This window comes from Gymnoscopelus braueri, assembly GCF_963280865.1.
Source record: "Gymnoscopelus braueri genome assembly, chromosome: 14".
Taxonomy (NCBI): Eukaryota; Metazoa; Chordata; class Actinopteri; order Myctophiformes; family Myctophidae; genus Gymnoscopelus; species Gymnoscopelus braueri.
In genome coordinates this window covers 11,010,263-11,027,147 of record NC_137619.1, presented here as the reverse complement: position 1 = coordinate 11,027,147, position 16,885 = coordinate 11,010,263, and the positions used below count along the sequence as shown (strand labels likewise).

Below are 16,885 nucleotides of genomic sequence, written 5' to 3'. Positions count from 1 at the left end.
TTCACATCGCAAGGAAAACTCCCACGAGCACCCCACACTTCCTCTGGCCGTCAGAGCTCGTTCTCTCTCTCTCTCTCTCTCTCTCTCTCTCTCTCTCTCTCTCTCTCTCTGTCTCTCTCTCTCTCTCTCTCTTCCACCCTCCCCCATCTCTCTCTCTCCCAACTACCTCTCTGTCTTTCCATCTCTCTTTCCGTCTCAATCTTTCTCGCTGTCTCGCTCTTTCATGTGTCTTTCTTTCTATTCTCTTTCCATTTCTATCTCTCCATTTCATTCCCTCTTCCTCTCTATCTGTCTCTCTCTATCTCTATTTCACTCCCTCCCTCTCTCTCTCTCTCTCTCTCTCTCTCTCTCTCTCTCTCTCTCTCTCTCTCTCTCTCTCTCTCTCTCTCTCTCTCCACCCTCCCTCCATCCCTCTCTCTCCCTACTAGCTCTCTGGTCTTTCTATAACTCTTTTTCTTTCTCTCTTTCTATCTCTCTTTCCATCTCAATCTTTCTCTCTGTCTCTCTCTTTCGTGTATCTCTCTTTCTCTTCTCTTTCCATTTCTATCTCTCCATTTCTCTCTTTCACCCTCTCTTTGGCTCTCTTTCCATCTCTCTTCCTCTTTCTCTCCATCTCTCTGTATCGCACTCTCTCTCTCTCTCTCTCTCTCTCTCTCTCTCTCTCTCTCTCTCTCCCTCCCCCTCTCTCCCTCCCTCTCTCTCCCGCCACACAAAGAGGTAGATAGATCAAAAACCACCCTCGTAGACCTCCTTGCTCCAACAGCTACCTCGTGGCGATATGCACCGAGGACATCAGTGGACACGAAACCGCCCACCACCACCCCCCCCCCCCCGCTGTGCGATGCACCCATGCAACAAGAGGACTGTAGCCAGAGGCAAGCAGGAGAGGACGCCCACCACCCCCCACCCCCCAACTACACACCCCACTGAGCACCTTACCCCCCCCCCACCCCCCACCCACACTGACTTCACCTGGGCCATTTTATTACGGTTTAGTCAAATCCTCAGTAGCGGCCGAGAGTGCTCGAATGGAAACCGAATGGACCCATACGGGTCCATTCGGTTTTCCATTTGTGCGCTCTCGGAGTAAAATGAACGCTGAGGATTTTTTTTACTGTGCACAGCGGCCAGGTGCCATATCTTTAAAGCTGCAATATGTAAGATTTATGTTCTTCACTAGGATTCAAAAACCCATGGTCTCTCCCACGCGGGAGAATTTCTACCACTGAGCTTATACCACGGAACGAGGGGAGATATCTCGCTTTGAGCTTCAGCCAGTATGTATAGTCCTAGTAAGGGTCTAAGGCTATTGTTCAGACTGGCGGCCCAAATCAATTTTTTTGCCTATCCAGATCAAACACCTATGTTTTAATGCCGTTACCACAGTAACCAGTGCAGATAGGTCGACGATGTCTGAATACAAAAATCACCGGTAAATAGCTGCGTGGATCACTAAAGATCAGAACAAACTGGATTTACCTGCACTCTAAACAAAGCCTGCATTTCTCAACCGAAGTGTACATTTACCATACATATTGAATAAAATAAAAAAATACTTTTTCTTGCTAGTCTCGGACGGTTTAGAGAAAGAGAGATAAAAGGGCAGAGAGAGTCGGGGAGAGACATGCCGCAAAGGTGCCCAGGAATCGAACTGGGGACTTGCATCAGAGCCTAATATGTGGTAGTACACACCTTAAGCCATTCAATCCAGGAACACATCTGTGTCATTTTAGATTTTAGCCATAACCATTATTTTATACTTTGGCTAAAAATTGCAGATCTACAAGATCTGCTATTTTTTGAAAAATCGTGAACATTTGTGCAAATCTTTGAACATATATATATATTTAAAACATTTGTAACTCAGATCTTTGCTTCTGTAGGTCCCTGGAACAAAATATTTTACAAACGATCGCTTTAAAAAATATATATTCAAAGATTTGCACAAATATTCACGATTTTTCAAAAATAGCAGATCTACAAAATGACACAGATGTGTTCCCGGATTGAATGGGTTAACCACTTGGGTATCAACGCCCCGGGTTGCACCTTTAGGCAATGTTCTGTTTCCACTCATCCTAGTCTAGTAGCCTAGTTGATACAGTATGACCTAAGGGTAAGGACCTTGTGCACAGCAACACCTTCAAGCACCTGGCAATGGTCAAAACAGTTCTCTTCTTACTCCCCCACTATTCCTCCTCCTTTATCTTGTTGTTTTTGGGCGGTGAAACCGCCCCTATAAGTGAGATTTGGAAAAATGTAAATTTTCCTGCGCTGTGATCTGGGCCCAGGAAATTAGTAGAATTATCCTGCGTTGTGATTGGCCAATCACAGCCTATTCAGGACTGTGATTGGCCAGTGTCACATGACACATGTGCATAGCCCTATATAAGCAACCATAACTTGAAAAAAACCAAAATTTGGTTTTTTTCAAGTTATGGTTTTGTCCATCATAAAGAGTGTTTCAATAAATGTATTTATCCTTTGTACATGATTGATCGACTCCATTCAGTATTGTGATTAGCTAGCAAGACACCGCCCACTTCACACAGGGTGTGATTTTTATTATTATTACCAATGCTGCCACACAGGTATAGGTTTGGGATCCGGAATCGGAGTAACCAGATCTAACATCGAGGAACTGGAATCGGTTCCATCACATTTAGGAACCGTTTTCCGTAACCGGTTTTATCACACTGTCAGAGCTGGTATATGTGGACTTCTTCGTCTGGTGTACAATTACAATACCGGTCGTTCACAAACCTTTTAATTTCAAGTACCACCATAACTCTCAGAGTTACAGACCTCTAAGGGTCCATTTGGAACCCCCTATTGGAATCGTTAAAGGGAATCGTTAAGGAATCGGAATCGTTAAAATCCTAAAGGATCCCGACCCTACACACAGCGCCGTGATTTGGGGTTCCAGGGGAAGGCATTTGCCACCCTCCTTATTTTGAGCATGACTTTACAGACAATTATTACCTTTTTATGTTGTTTTTTTCCCGCATCCCGATGCACTGTGAGAGCTTGTAGATCGGCTATTTTTTGCTATTTTTGCAATCAGACTTAAGACGTCATTTCTTTGCCGCCCTCTAGTGTTTATGAAATGACGTCTCTGCTGATACAGTGCCTGAGGAGCAGAACAAAACATTTTACTCTTACGCACATACAACGTGACAATAGAGACCACCTTGTAACCTTGTAACCTTGTCATACCAACCTACCCTTTCCACAGCAGCCATTTTTGACGGGCAAAAAATAACAGCTGTGGGTAATAATAACGTTAACTGTGGGGCGTGTTTCCTTTAGGCGTGAGTGTGTTGCCACTCACAATTAGCGTTATTGCCTTGTTCAGCAGCGCTCACCAGTGAAAATGGACGTTGTGGAAAGTGGGTCCGTATAATGTGGAGAGCCAAAAAGCCGTGTACAGTAGAGTAGCGTACTTGCACAGTTCAAATCACTATTAGCAATCATAATTAGAGACACACCGCATTACATTTGTTGGACAACTTGCTTTTTTCCCCCTTCTTTACTCGATTTGGTTTGTGAAATGCTTTCTGTTGCCATGACACAGATGAGCTTACAGGTTTGTGGTGGTGTAAGTATCTAACGGCATTTATACATTTATACTGAAAATGTAACATTTTGAATGCAGACCTTTTACTTGTAATGGAGCATTTTTATGTCGAGGCATTGCTACTTTTACTTAAGCACAAATATGTGAGTACTTCTTTCACCACAGCCCCATGCACTGCAGCAATTCAGGAAGCAATACCCTAGTAAATTAAAAGTACCTCAAAATCGTACTTAAAGCTTAAAGCTTTTCTCTTCTAGGCCGGATTTGAACCCGGTTTCCTGCGCAAGTGCTGACATTTTTACCATTGAGCTAATAGAGCCTGCCTGCTTGCTCAGGGGATACATTGAATCTTGATGAGGTCAAAATTCATGTCAGATCCTGTGTCTAGGTGAGACATGACCTTTGACACGATCTAAATGTCTCAATAGAAGAGCAGGGAGACAAAATACAACCACCCCAGTTGTATAAGTTATGATTTATTTACGTACTCTACCATACAGATTGGACAACATTACATTATATTCATTAAAAGAAAAGTTACATACAGTAGTGCAGCTTTGAGTACAGTACTTGAGTACAGTGGTGTAAAGTAACTAAGTACATGTTCTCAAGTACTGTACTTAAAGGGCAAGACCACTTTGGTAGAGGTTTGGGTTGTCTAGTTACCTTGCCATGATGTAACTCCAAAGGTGGACAAGAAATAAAAAATAATCGCTCCATTGATTAGAAATTGATAATTCAAAATATGCTCCTCATTGACTTACATTGTACAGTAAAACAGCTCTCAAAGTCACTCTTTTAGCACATAGACAAACACAAACAAAGTTGATTCAGACAGTATAGAACATCACCAAATCCAGTACTGTTTTTTTTTTAAATAAAAATGTTAACTTCCTGTTGATTTTGCTATTTTTATTAAGAAGAAAACCTGGACTGGATTTGTGGATCCGGATCCGGATCTTCAAATAGTAAAATCAGCAGGAAGTTGACATTTTTATTAAAAAAACAAACAGTACTGGGTTTGGTGATGTTCTATATTGTCTGAATCAGCTTTGTTCGTGTTCGTTTACGTGCTTATAGAGTGACTTTGAGAGCTGTTTTACCGTACAATGTAAGTCAATGAGGAGCAAATTTAGAATGATCAATTTCTAATTATTATTATTTTTGATTTCTTGTCCACCTTTGGAGTTACATCATGGCAAGGTAAATACACAACCCAAACCTCTATCAAAGTGGTCTTGCCCTTTAAGTACAATTTTGAGGTACTTTTACTTTACTGGAGTATTTACAATTTTCAATACTTTTACTTCTACTCCACTACATCTCAGAGGCAAATATTGTACTTTTACCCCACTACAATTATTTGAAAACTTTAGTTACTTTGTAGATTTTGGTTATTATTACAAAACATACATCCCCGACTTCAGCTCTATATACATTTCGGCCATTTGAAAATAGCCGATCTACAAGCTCACCATGCGTCGCGATGTGACGCATGGTGAGCTTGTAGATCTGCTATTTTCAAAAGATTTTAATGCATTTTATTGGCTACATTTGAAAACTTGTGGAATGGGACATTCGGCATAATGAGTACCTTCTACATTTGGTACTTCAAGTACGTTTTGATACCAATACTTTTGTACTTTTACACAAGTACATTTTGAATTCCGGACTTGTACTTGTAACAGAGTATTTCTACATTGCAGTTTTGATACTTTTACTTAAGTAAAAAATGTGAGTACTTTTTCCACCTTGAGTAAATGTTCTTAATGACTCTCCGCCACCGCTGACAGGTTTTAGGCGCGCGGCCCTCAGCGGTGTGTGAATGGAAAGTGTTTGACTGGAGGAGACAGGGCCTGGGATTAAATCACGCTGTGAAACCCGTAATGCAGCCACAGCTTCCAACAGTTTATGGGAAGGCAGGCAGCAGCAGCGGCGCCCCTGGCACGCGTTTGGATCGGCACATCTGACCTGCTGATGATGATTCATCTGTACCGTTTGATATCGCCGCGGTCGGGGCAAAGACCTCGTATGTCCAAACGCAGTGGTGGAAAGTAACTACTGTAAGTATATTTACTCAAGTACTGCACTTAAGTACAATTTTGAGCTACTTTTAGTTATTAAAACTAAGTAGCCTATATCCAATTGTCTATACTTTAACTTCTACTCCACTACATCTCGGAGGCAAATATTGTACTTTTACTCCACTACAATTATTTGAAAACTTTAGTTACTAGTTACTTTGCGGATATAAATTATTACATTATAAAACATACATTAACCACTTTAGCCCTATTTTATACCTAGGCTATTCGAAAATAGCAGATCTACAAGCTCACAACGCGTCGAGCTTGTAGATCTGCTATTTTCAAACATTTTAGTACTTTTACTTTTGATACTTTAAGTACATTTTGATACCAATACTTTTGTACTTTTACTCAAGTCAATTTTGAATTCCGGACTTTTACTTGTTACAGAGTACTTCTACATTGCAGTATTGATACTTTTACTTAAGTAAAACACTTTCGTACTTTTTCCACCACTGGTCCAAACATAAATATTTATAAAACCATTATGCTCACCATTTTAGCTTTCATTTCAAAATTATTAGCCAATCTATTAGATGAGCTATTTTCGCTACTTCTGTGCAACACTGTCATGCCAAAGTAGAACTTTTTTTGAAGTAAGGAGATACAAGGTTTCTACCCGACAGAGACGATATGTTTTACATTTTCTTAACCCATTAAACCGTTAAGACCTGAGGCCGATTCTACAAATGGCTTCCAAATCAGTAGTTCTCACACTTTCAAGATAAAATAAAAAAAAGTAAAAAATATCTGCTATTTAAATGCTTTTTTTTAAAAAAATTACACAGATGCTTTCCCGGTTTTAATGGGTTGACGTGAGCTTGTGGATTTTGCTATTTTAGATTTCTTCCTATGTTTTGAAATTATTTTAAAATATATTAGCACCTATACGATATATTAGTGAATAACTAAACTTGTGGCCAATATTTTGGTATACGCACCACACACACATTTGTTAAATGGGTGACAATGGAAGAAGTGTTGAGCCCATTCGTCTTGTTTTTCAACACGTCAGGGTTGCAGCGATCCTTTACCGTGTGTCAGGAACGGAGCGTCTGCAATCATTTTACCAGGACGGCCCCAAATTCCGCCATATATCTCACGGAGCCTAAAGTCTCTCAGCAATGATCGCGGCTTGAGCTGTCTGATGATGAGACATTTTGTCCATGTCCTTTAAAATAGTCTGACCCAATGCCAGATCTGTTTGGGTCCGTTCCCAATTTTGGAGGAGCCCTAGACCACCTATTACCGATGTTTTGAATAATGATAATTATTCATCTATTTAGTATTTTGTAAAATAAATACATTAATAAATAAATAAAGCAAACTGATACAAATTTAACAAATAAACATACTGGTAACTAACTTTATTGATAGATAAAACATTTATCTCTCAGAAACGGCTGATCTACAAGTTCACAACACTTCACGAAGCGTCACGACATGACACGTTGTTGAACTTGTAGATTTATTTTTGGGTTAAAATCTGGACACATATCATCGGCTGCATAATTGTCGATAGCGATGTCGCCAAAAAAGTCAAATAATGGCCGATATGGGGCACCAATAGCTTTTTTTTGGTTGTAATTTTTATCCCGCGATTTTTGTAACCCTTATTTTTCACCCGGTGCCAATTTTCTAAGTGATCCTGGCCGCTACACTCCCCTCAACAGCCTAGGGAGGCCAGGGCCGAGCTCATGCCCCCTTTAATGCATGAGAGCCAACTGACAGGGGGGAGTTTCCCCGGTTGGACGTAGCGTGTGGAAGGAACACGTTATTCCACCCAGTTCCCTTCTCCTCCATCAGGCGCCCCGGCTGTCATGGGGGAGGCAGTATAGCGACCAGGATTACTACATGTTTTTGTGAGGGTATTAACTACCCTGAGAGACACGTGGAGAACATGCAAACTCCACACAGAGTAGGCCCTTTCGCCAACCCCACCTAGGGTATGGGCGCTGATGACGCGGAGGCACCAATAGCTGAGTGGCATAGGCTCTGATGCCTGACAGTTACCCCATTCCCGGGTCTGGCGGACCTTTGCTGCTTGTCACTTCCCCCCACTCCCTCTCTCTGTTTCCTGTCTCTCTACACGGCGACTATCAATAAAAGGCAAGAAAAGCCCCCCAAAAATATGAAAAAGTATTGCCGATATATATCGGCCAGGTTCTAATTTTGCCCGTATCCTTACCTGTGGCATTGGGGGGACATCGGTTGAAGGCCAGTTCCCCTGAAGGGGTCCGCCTCCACACCATGGATACCGCATAATCCTCAGGACAAATCTCATACGGTGCTAAGGAAATAAAAAGAAGGGGTTGAATGAAGTAGCCTAGTTACTAAGTCAACACCGAGGCTTTTTAATATGTATTTCTAAGCGCAGCATTTCCAATATGATGCAACAGTTTCTTCATGCTAGCTGTGTCTCCGAATGAATCAGACTCACGGACACAATATATGAAAGTTCTGCAGATTACAGCGGCAAGATGTTTCCTAACATTAACGGGACATTATGTCCCATTTGCATTTCTCCATTTCATTCTCGTGAATGTATATCTTTTCTTTTTCTTATCCTATCTGGTAATCTTCTGCCTGCCTGGAACGATCATTTTCATCCCTTAAGAGTCTTTTGAAGTATTAGAACCATACTGCCATTACATAAAGAGACTCCTTAGATCAAAAAAAAGAGTGGAATATTGTAAATCAATGACAGTCTCCATGGAGATTCACACAAGTAATCCAGTGCGGGCGTTAATATGAATACCATATGTACTTCTTCAATTAAAATATAATGAAAGCAGTGTGGGGGGGGGGGGCTCTATTTGCACTCAGAATAACGATTATTTAAGCCCTGGTTTGCCTCAAAGCTAGCCATGTCTTATGCAACCATCCTTGGACAGAAGAAAGCATCTCAATCCACACGTGTATACATGTATACTTCATTGCACACCGGTTTGGTGTGCCGATAATAGCCGATCTACAAGCTCGCAGCGTGTCACATCGTGACATGTTGTGAGCTTGTAGATCGGCTTTTAATCGGAGGACAATACAGACGAGCAACTAGATATAAATCAGGCTTTATCCTGGGCCACGTCCCACCTTGATCCAGCTTTGTTCACACTTGAGTGTCATCGATTACATGCTGTATGTCAGTGGTTCCCAACCTGGGGTCCAGGAACCCTTCAAGGGGTCCTAGAGGGCGTTCAGAGGGGTCCCCAGAAAACATTTCATGGTGCCTATACCAGAATGTGGAATATTTAAATTTCACTATTATTTCATTGAACTAGTGAGAGATTGAGAGAATGTATAATGTTTATACTGTAGGTTTCACTGTTAACACATTGCGTGCCAATCGCGTAGTTCTACGCAAACCTAAATAACAGCGCAGCGTGCCAGTCGCGTAGATCTACGCGAAGTGGTCTTTTTTTTTTTTTTTTTTCTCGCAGTGACACATTTCATTGTAGCACTTCCTCGCAGTGACACATTTCATTGTAGCACTCTCTCGCAGTGACACGTTTCATTATAGCACTCTCTCGCAGTGACACATTTCATTGTAGCACACCCGGAAACGGAAATGAATGTCATTTTTTTCGTTCCCCGCTCTAAAGCTTCCGCTAAATCGCCATTATCTCTGTGTTGTTTTTCTCCGCACTGAACGCTGTTTAAAAGAAACTGCGACTACTGCCAAATGGAATGTCGCCGAAATGTCTTCTCTGGGCCACTCACACAGCTACCCTGTGTGTCTACAAACAGTTTAACACGCGATCTTAAGGTATTTAGCGAGGTCTGTGGCGAGGTGAAAAAAACAACAATAAATCGCTGGCACTGGTGAGTACATTATGATATTAAACTCTGGCACGGAATGAGTTAATAGGTTTCACTCTCTTCAATGTCATTCTGCCTATATCTGCAGTATATAGACAGGTTATGGAATACATGAATTTTATCAGATGGGGATCTCTGAGACTCCATCTTGTCAAATACGGCTCCTCGGCCTGATGTGTATACATTTGGTTGGTCCTTGACCAGTGTTGGGCAAGTATCTCAAAAACAGTAATATATTACCTATTACTAGTCACTTGTTTGAGAAGTAATATTACTTATTACTTATAATACTCCCTGCCAAAAGTAACGTGTTACTTATTACTTTAGTTTACTTTTCTTTTTGCGCGCATGCTGCACACGAATGTGTGAGTCTCACGCTAAGCCCAGTTTGATCCGGTTTAAGGCCCGCCCTTCCGCATCCGATAATGCACACGTACAGACATCGTTTCCGTATCTGCTCTAGAGTCTAGACCTAGACTGGATCAGCAGCCTGCAAAGCAACTCGATCTACCATTATATCAACAGACCAAAAATAACGACGATCACGGAATGAAAATAAACACACTCAAGCCCACAGTACCACCAAGGCTCATGAAAATATAGCTACTTTTGGAAAATAGTAACTGTAATATGTATTACTCAAAACGTGAAAGTAATTAGTTATACTAGTTTTTTTTTTTTTCGTTAAAGCCATACTTGGAAAGTAAAAAAAAATGGATGCCTGTATTACCCAGAATTCCATTTGTTTTCACCGGAAGGCGGAAGCGTTTCAAAAAGCGTTCTTTTTGTTGTTTTATACTATCTGCGGATCGTTTCTCTTAGCCAGTGGAGCTTTAGTTACCGTGAGCTGTGTTTTCTTTTTGCTGTTGTTTTTCCATCTTCAAATCCTATAATGCCATAAAAACAGCGTGAAATTCCTTTTTGTTACTAGTGCGGTAGTTCCAAACAAGAAACCGGTGCGTTTCCGTTTCCGTTTTCCGGCCGGATGACGTAATTTCCGCGGGAAAGACGCAATAGAAAATAAGTTTATAAAAGGCTTTCGGGGGTGAAATTCATGGAATAGGTGTTGTGAAACATTTGCCACTCACAAAAGATATCAAATGTAACTTTAGTTTTTTAAAGTTACCTAGTATAACTTTAAGTTACTTTAGTTACTTTCCAACACTGTCCTCGACACACACAAAGGTTGGGAACCCCTGACATTATGCGAACGAACGCCCCAGAGTCCAGAGATAGCGTATCATTCAAATTCTTTAGAATTTTCCTTCAAGGTTACCTGGACATCGTTGGTCGCTGCACTTGCGGACTTCTTCCCCCGTGCCGTCGCACTGATGCCCGGTGACCGCCGCCCCCTGGCACACCCTGGACCGCTTCTGCCACCCGCCGTCGCACGACTTTGAGCACCCGCTCCAAGGCCCCCAGGGATTCCACTGGCCGTTGGCTGCATGGTGAGAGAAAGAGCCGACCCATTCATGGTTACACACAGTGGTGTAAAGTAACTAAGTACAAGTACTGTACTTAAGTACAGTTTTGAGGTATTTTTTACTTTAGTGGAGTATTTCCAATTTTCAGTACTTTTACTTCTACTCCACTACATCTCAGAGGCAAATATTGTACTTTTACTCCACTACAATTTTTTGAAAACTACTAGTTACTTTGCAGATATAAATTATTATATTATAATGGTGCGTTCACACGGGCATACCATTCATTTTCAATGAAAACCAGCGACATGAAGATACAAAGATAGATCCGACGTTTGTACAGTAGCTGTAGCGCGACGCGTTGTGAGCTTGTAGATCTGCTATTTTCAAACATTTTTGTACTTTTACTTTTGGTGCTTTTAAGTACATTTTGATACCACTACTTTCGTACTTTTACTCAAGTACACTTTTAATTCCGGACTTTTACTTGTAACAGAGTACTTCTACATTGCAGTATTGATACTTTTACTCAAGTAAAACATAATACTTTTTCCACCACTGTTACACACACACACATCCTCAAGGGGTGGGGGGGGGGGCGTCAGCGCACTTCATCCATAACCAATGGAGGTCAGTGAAGATGACTCATCACCACGAGGGCCATCTCTTTTGCTTCACTGAGCCTTTCGATTTCAATGAATCTGATTTAACCTGTGAGATACACCACGACATCCTTACCATTTATGTCTGCCCTTGGGACGCAGTCAGCAATTATCTTGAGCGTATGGTGCAAAGACGTGATAATCAGCTCATTTTTCATGGTCGGTAAATGGGTATAGATTTCTTGACATGCTGATGTTTGAAAGGGGACGACGGCGCTGTAAAACGCGTGCTTTTTGACAAGAGATTTTGTCAGTTTCTTTCCATAAGAATACCCAATCAAAGAGTGTATCTCTTTTTATGACTAGGCCGCGGTCTGCGAGTGGTAATTATTTCGGCTCTCATTGACAGTATACTATAACGCATTTATGCTGAAGTTTCAAAAAAAAAAAAGGAGAAGAATGTTTTATGTCCTTTTAATGAACCCTGTAAAATTGTGCATTAGAAAAGAAAAAACAGATGCTCCCCTTTAGCAGTGTAGTAAATCACATGCCCTTGTCTGAAAGGAAAGGTACTATAGCCTGTAAGCGCCAACCACATTCCACTCTCCACTGTGACCTCCATTTACCCTTCGTTCACGTGTACAGGGCGATTTCATGTCCTACAACTAACCTCTGTCAGTAGTGGTTCCAGGTAGACAGAAACACGTTGTGACCTGTTCGTTAAAACTGACACCAACACTTACACAAACCACGTACACTTTTCAAAATCTTAAAATAATAGCAGAGCTTGTACTTTGGCTATTTCTTGCTATTTTTGTGTTGTACTTGTATGATAACTTTACTTACTTATGACAAAGTAGCAACAATATCTAGCTTAGTCTATGTTTATCAGAGGAGGCATGAGGTTTCAATACCATCCCTAGGACCAACCAGTACACAGACCAACCAGTGGGGTCAGCGGTGACGAGATTTCACACAAGTAGGCTACGTTATACGGGGAATTGAGGAATTTAGTCCAGACATTTTAAACTCAACTAATTTTGAATCATTAATATGTCCTGAATGAGAGGAACAAAGTTTTAAGGAATTGCGTGAAGGGAAAGTCCTGAAATTCAAAATGGCCGCCATCACACAATATTTTTAAATATACAATTATCTATCTCGAAAACCGAACGCTGTTTGAAGTAGCCCAGATGAGGCCATCAGTTGCCCAAAGTTTGATGTTTGCCTCAGTAACTGTTGTCTCTGCATGAGCCTGATGCTAGTGTCCATTGGACATAATATGCCTGTTCAGAATGGGCCACTTAATTGCAGCTTTCTCAAAAACATTCATCCAAACAAGTTCAAACTTGATCCAGTACTTCCTTGGGTCCTCAGCTATACATCTGCCAAATGTCGACTTCATGCAGCATTTGGGTTTCGAGATAGATAATTGTATATTTAAAAATAGTGATGGTGGCCATTTTGAATATCAGGACTTTCCCTTCATGCAATTCCTTTAAACCTTTCCCTCTCATTCAGGACATATTTATGGCACAGAATCAGTTGAGTTTGTTTTTGTTGCAATTATATTTAGTTTGAAAGTGACATATTACTGGACTAATTGGCATAATGACTAAATTGGGAGGAAAGGTGGAAGATTGGCAAAAAATAAATAAATATCTGGCTTGGTGGATGAGGAAGAGGTAGTAGCCATTTTATTTGTCTGTGACACATTGTATAGCCTAACTGTATACGACCAAGAAGAACTCTCAGTGGCTACATTTATACAGTGTAAATTCACCCGAACAAGTATCCCCTGGATGCTCATTCATTCAATCTTTGTGGAGGGGCATGTTAACAGCCTATCCTGTTTGCCATAATATAAGTCCATGAAGGTGGATGTAGTGAAACTGTATGTGGAATATTCCAACATAATCCAGGACACTGACACATGTAATAAGCATGTTATCGCATTTCCTGATGGGTTTATCACTTCACATATATACGTGTATATTCAGTTATTCAGTCAGGCAGTTCTGACAGTGCACCTTGCAGATAAAAGGAATGAAAACAAAAAACAATTAATTCCTTGTAACTATTACCTCACTTCTTATCAACTACTGTAGGCGAATAGCCTACAGCACGTCCGCTTGTAAAATGTGTGTTATTGTCAAACGAATCAAGAAAATCTTAGCTGGAAACGTCTTATTGTTTTTGTAGGAACTGTCTGCACAGTCAGGCAGTGTATTAGTGAGCACATACAGGGCTATAGGCTATTATGTTAACAGTAGAAAACGTCTGTAGGCGGGCTGGCGGTCAAAGTGCGTGTGTGTGGGAGGGGTCTATTTAAACTGCCATCACACGTTTTAACAGTTCAAATGTAAAGATTTGGGCAACTTTGTTTGTGCCGTTGGAGAGGGCATCGCTACTATATGCCGTCCTGTTGTTAATTACAAGAGGAGAGAGATGAAATAGTTGTTAATAAAAGGCCAAAGGGCGGACGTCCTTGTGTCCAGTTTAGGCATTATTAATTACATTTGGTTAAGTTTGAAGCACTTTCGACCAAATCCAAAATACAATTGGCTCTCCACCCAGGATTTGTTGGGACTTGCCTTCTTTTGGGTTTTTACATTTAGAGACTTAGAGACTCTGAGCCTCAAGACTTGAGACTGACTTAGTACTCCAGCAAAGTGATATTGTTCACACCAAAGAGAAACACACCAATTCATGAACTATGATTGATGTGTGAGTGAAGAGTCGAATGAGAGGTGACTATAGTGATGAAGCAGGTGTAATAATAGAGTCCTTGACGTGATCTCCATTACTGTATGTAACAATATGCTTTCACTAATGAGTAAGTGTGTGGTGTCGTACAGACACTATAGCCCAGGTCAAAGGTCACTGGCCCCTGAGCATACACATCAGTTGATTTGGATCTTTTCTATTAATTACGATTACAATTAATGCAATGCATTTTCCATAATCCAAGTGAGAGACCTCAAGGCAAGCTGACCAGTAAAAGGAGAGAGAGAGAGAGAGAGAGATGAGAGAGAGAGAGAGAGAGAGAGGAGAGAGAGAGAGAGAGAGATGAGAGAGAGAGAGAGAGAGAGAGAGAGAGATGAGAGGGAGAGAGATAGAGAGAGAGAGAGAGAGAGAGGAGAGAGAGAGAGAGAGAGAGAGAGAGAGAGAGAAGAGAGAGAGAGAGAGATCTGTTTGCTGCTTTATAATAATGATAAAGTGCAGCGCAAATAAATCCCAAATGCATTACTGTACCACAGCACAGTAAGCTGACATCTTTGTGCCTGTCGCGCACGTCAGTGAAGGCAACAGACAGCTTGGAATGCTAACCCCGAATTATACCAATGGTTTACAGTATAACTAAATGGATTTCACAAATCCCAATTGATAGAACATGGTGTTTAACATTATTCTCGATTGTCTGCACAGCTATTTGGTAGAACATGAGGAAGGCTTAGAACGGTGACGGTTGGTGGGCGGAGGGATAACGACGATTTGGGACAGACTCGACGTTGTTTGTCCGTTTTCGCTCGATAACGTAGCATTTTAGCCGTTAAATCGGATGTTTAGAATTTAAAGAGGATGTTTGGTGGCTCAGGTTTTTTTTTTTTTTTTTTTTTTTTTTACCTGTGCAGTCAGGATTATAGCATCCCTGCTTTCTGCCCAGTGACCGCGACACTCGGATCCCCCATGGGCGGCCGCTGAACACTGCCGGGTCCTCTGCTGTGTGCCATTGGCACAGGTCACCGAGCAATCACTCCAAGAGCTCCACTCCTGCCACTGTCCGTCGACTGAGGCGCCCAACCAGAACCCCGACAAGCGTGTCCCAAGCGATGGGGAGAAAGAAAGAGGACAGGGGGAGGTATTCAGATCATTGTTCTCTTTTTTTAGCTACAGAGACAGTCAAAAAGGAAGCTTCCCGAAATACAGAACAACCCCCCGCCCACCCCCACAAAGAAACCAAAACAACAAAACGGCAACAACCCACTGCTTGTAAAGACTACGCAAACCTTCATCAATTGCAAATACCTAAAAATAAATAGATAAAAACTCTTGCAGCTGTTAATCGAAGTAACCGATTGTGAAAAATAACTGATAACCGCTAATTAAAGGACGACTTCACCCATTTTCAACCTATCTTCATATAATTGGTCCTCACTAATGCTCATGATAAAGTGGTAAAAAATAAATCTTCTCGTCTCTTGTCTCATAGGAGGGCTGTGCACACTTCAGAAACCCACCTAGCAGTGACATCATCGTTAGGCAGGTTTTTATTTTTTTCAAGATTTTTTGTATTTTTATTTTATTGTATTAACGCGAGAACAATGTCTTCCATGATAGCATGCTAACTTTCCAGGAATAGAAAGCCTGCAGTTTCTATTTGCTTGGATTCCCCATCGATGATGTCACTGGTAGGCGGGTTTCTGAACTGTCCACAGCCCTCCTCTGAGACACAGACTGAGTAGACAAAAATGGTGCCATATTACAACGAGTATTAGTGAGGATAGGTTGAAAATGTGTGAAGTCGTCCTTTAAGTAAATAATCAATTCAGAATAACGTGTTTCTTGATTATTTGATTAATCGAAAAATACAGTTTACAGTTTAGGCATTTAGCAGACGCTCTTAATCCAGAGCGATTTACAGTAAGCAAGGACACAAGATAATGTGAAGATAAATAAGACAAGATAAATGTAATCGATAGAATAATTACTAATGGATAGTTGCAGCTCAACTTGAATGAACCATAGTACAAGAATGCTTCTCAAGTTTATTTCTACGTTTCCAGAGCACAAAGTAGCCTGCTATTGAAAATCAGTCAAAGATCCCTAATGCGTCAAATTAACCACATAAACCCTCTACTGTATACTTAGGTGACCGGAGTCCCCCAGGGGTCTATAATATAGCCCCCCCCCCCTCCTCCTTTTTTTCCCTCTACACCAAATGTGTTTGCCAGAAATAGCCGATCTAATAGATCTACTATTTTCACCTAATGTCCTGCCCCACAATAGGGACGCTAAAAACAAACAACATAATTTCATATTTACTCATATTTATTTACTGTTGGAAAATATTTGTTTATTTCCTTCCTCGTCATTGGGTGGGGGGGGGGGGGGGGGGGCATGGGGGGGCATCTGTGATTGGATTGATCTCGGCGCATCATGTGACCATAGCAAAGCTAACATTTGCAGAGTGGAAAAACTCATCATCGCTAATCTGCTTACCATTCATGGGCGATTGCGGTTAAATGATTTCGACTTCACAATTACATTATTGACTGAAGACAGTATTGTTCAAACCATATGTGTGATTATCATCACATGTTGATTTACATATGTGGCACCAAGCTCTCTCAGTCATTTCGGTCATTTGCTCGT

At 41.2% G+C, this 16,885-nt stretch overlaps 1 protein-coding gene across 1 annotated transcript in view; it reads right to left on the bottom strand.

The window, feature by feature from the left end:
- adgrb3 (adhesion G protein-coupled receptor B3) overlaps positions 1-16,885 on the bottom strand; it is a gene marked incomplete at its 5' end in the record, with an annotated part of 241,112 nt that overhangs the window by 124,915 nt on the left and 99,312 nt on the right. The window contains 4 exon segments of the mRNA XM_080448668.1: positions 7,853-7,954; positions 10,760-10,924; positions 15,137-15,160; positions 15,163-15,300. Of these exon segments, the coding sequence (XP_080304794.1) occupies positions 7,853-7,954; positions 10,760-10,924; positions 15,137-15,160; positions 15,163-15,300 (429 nt within the window).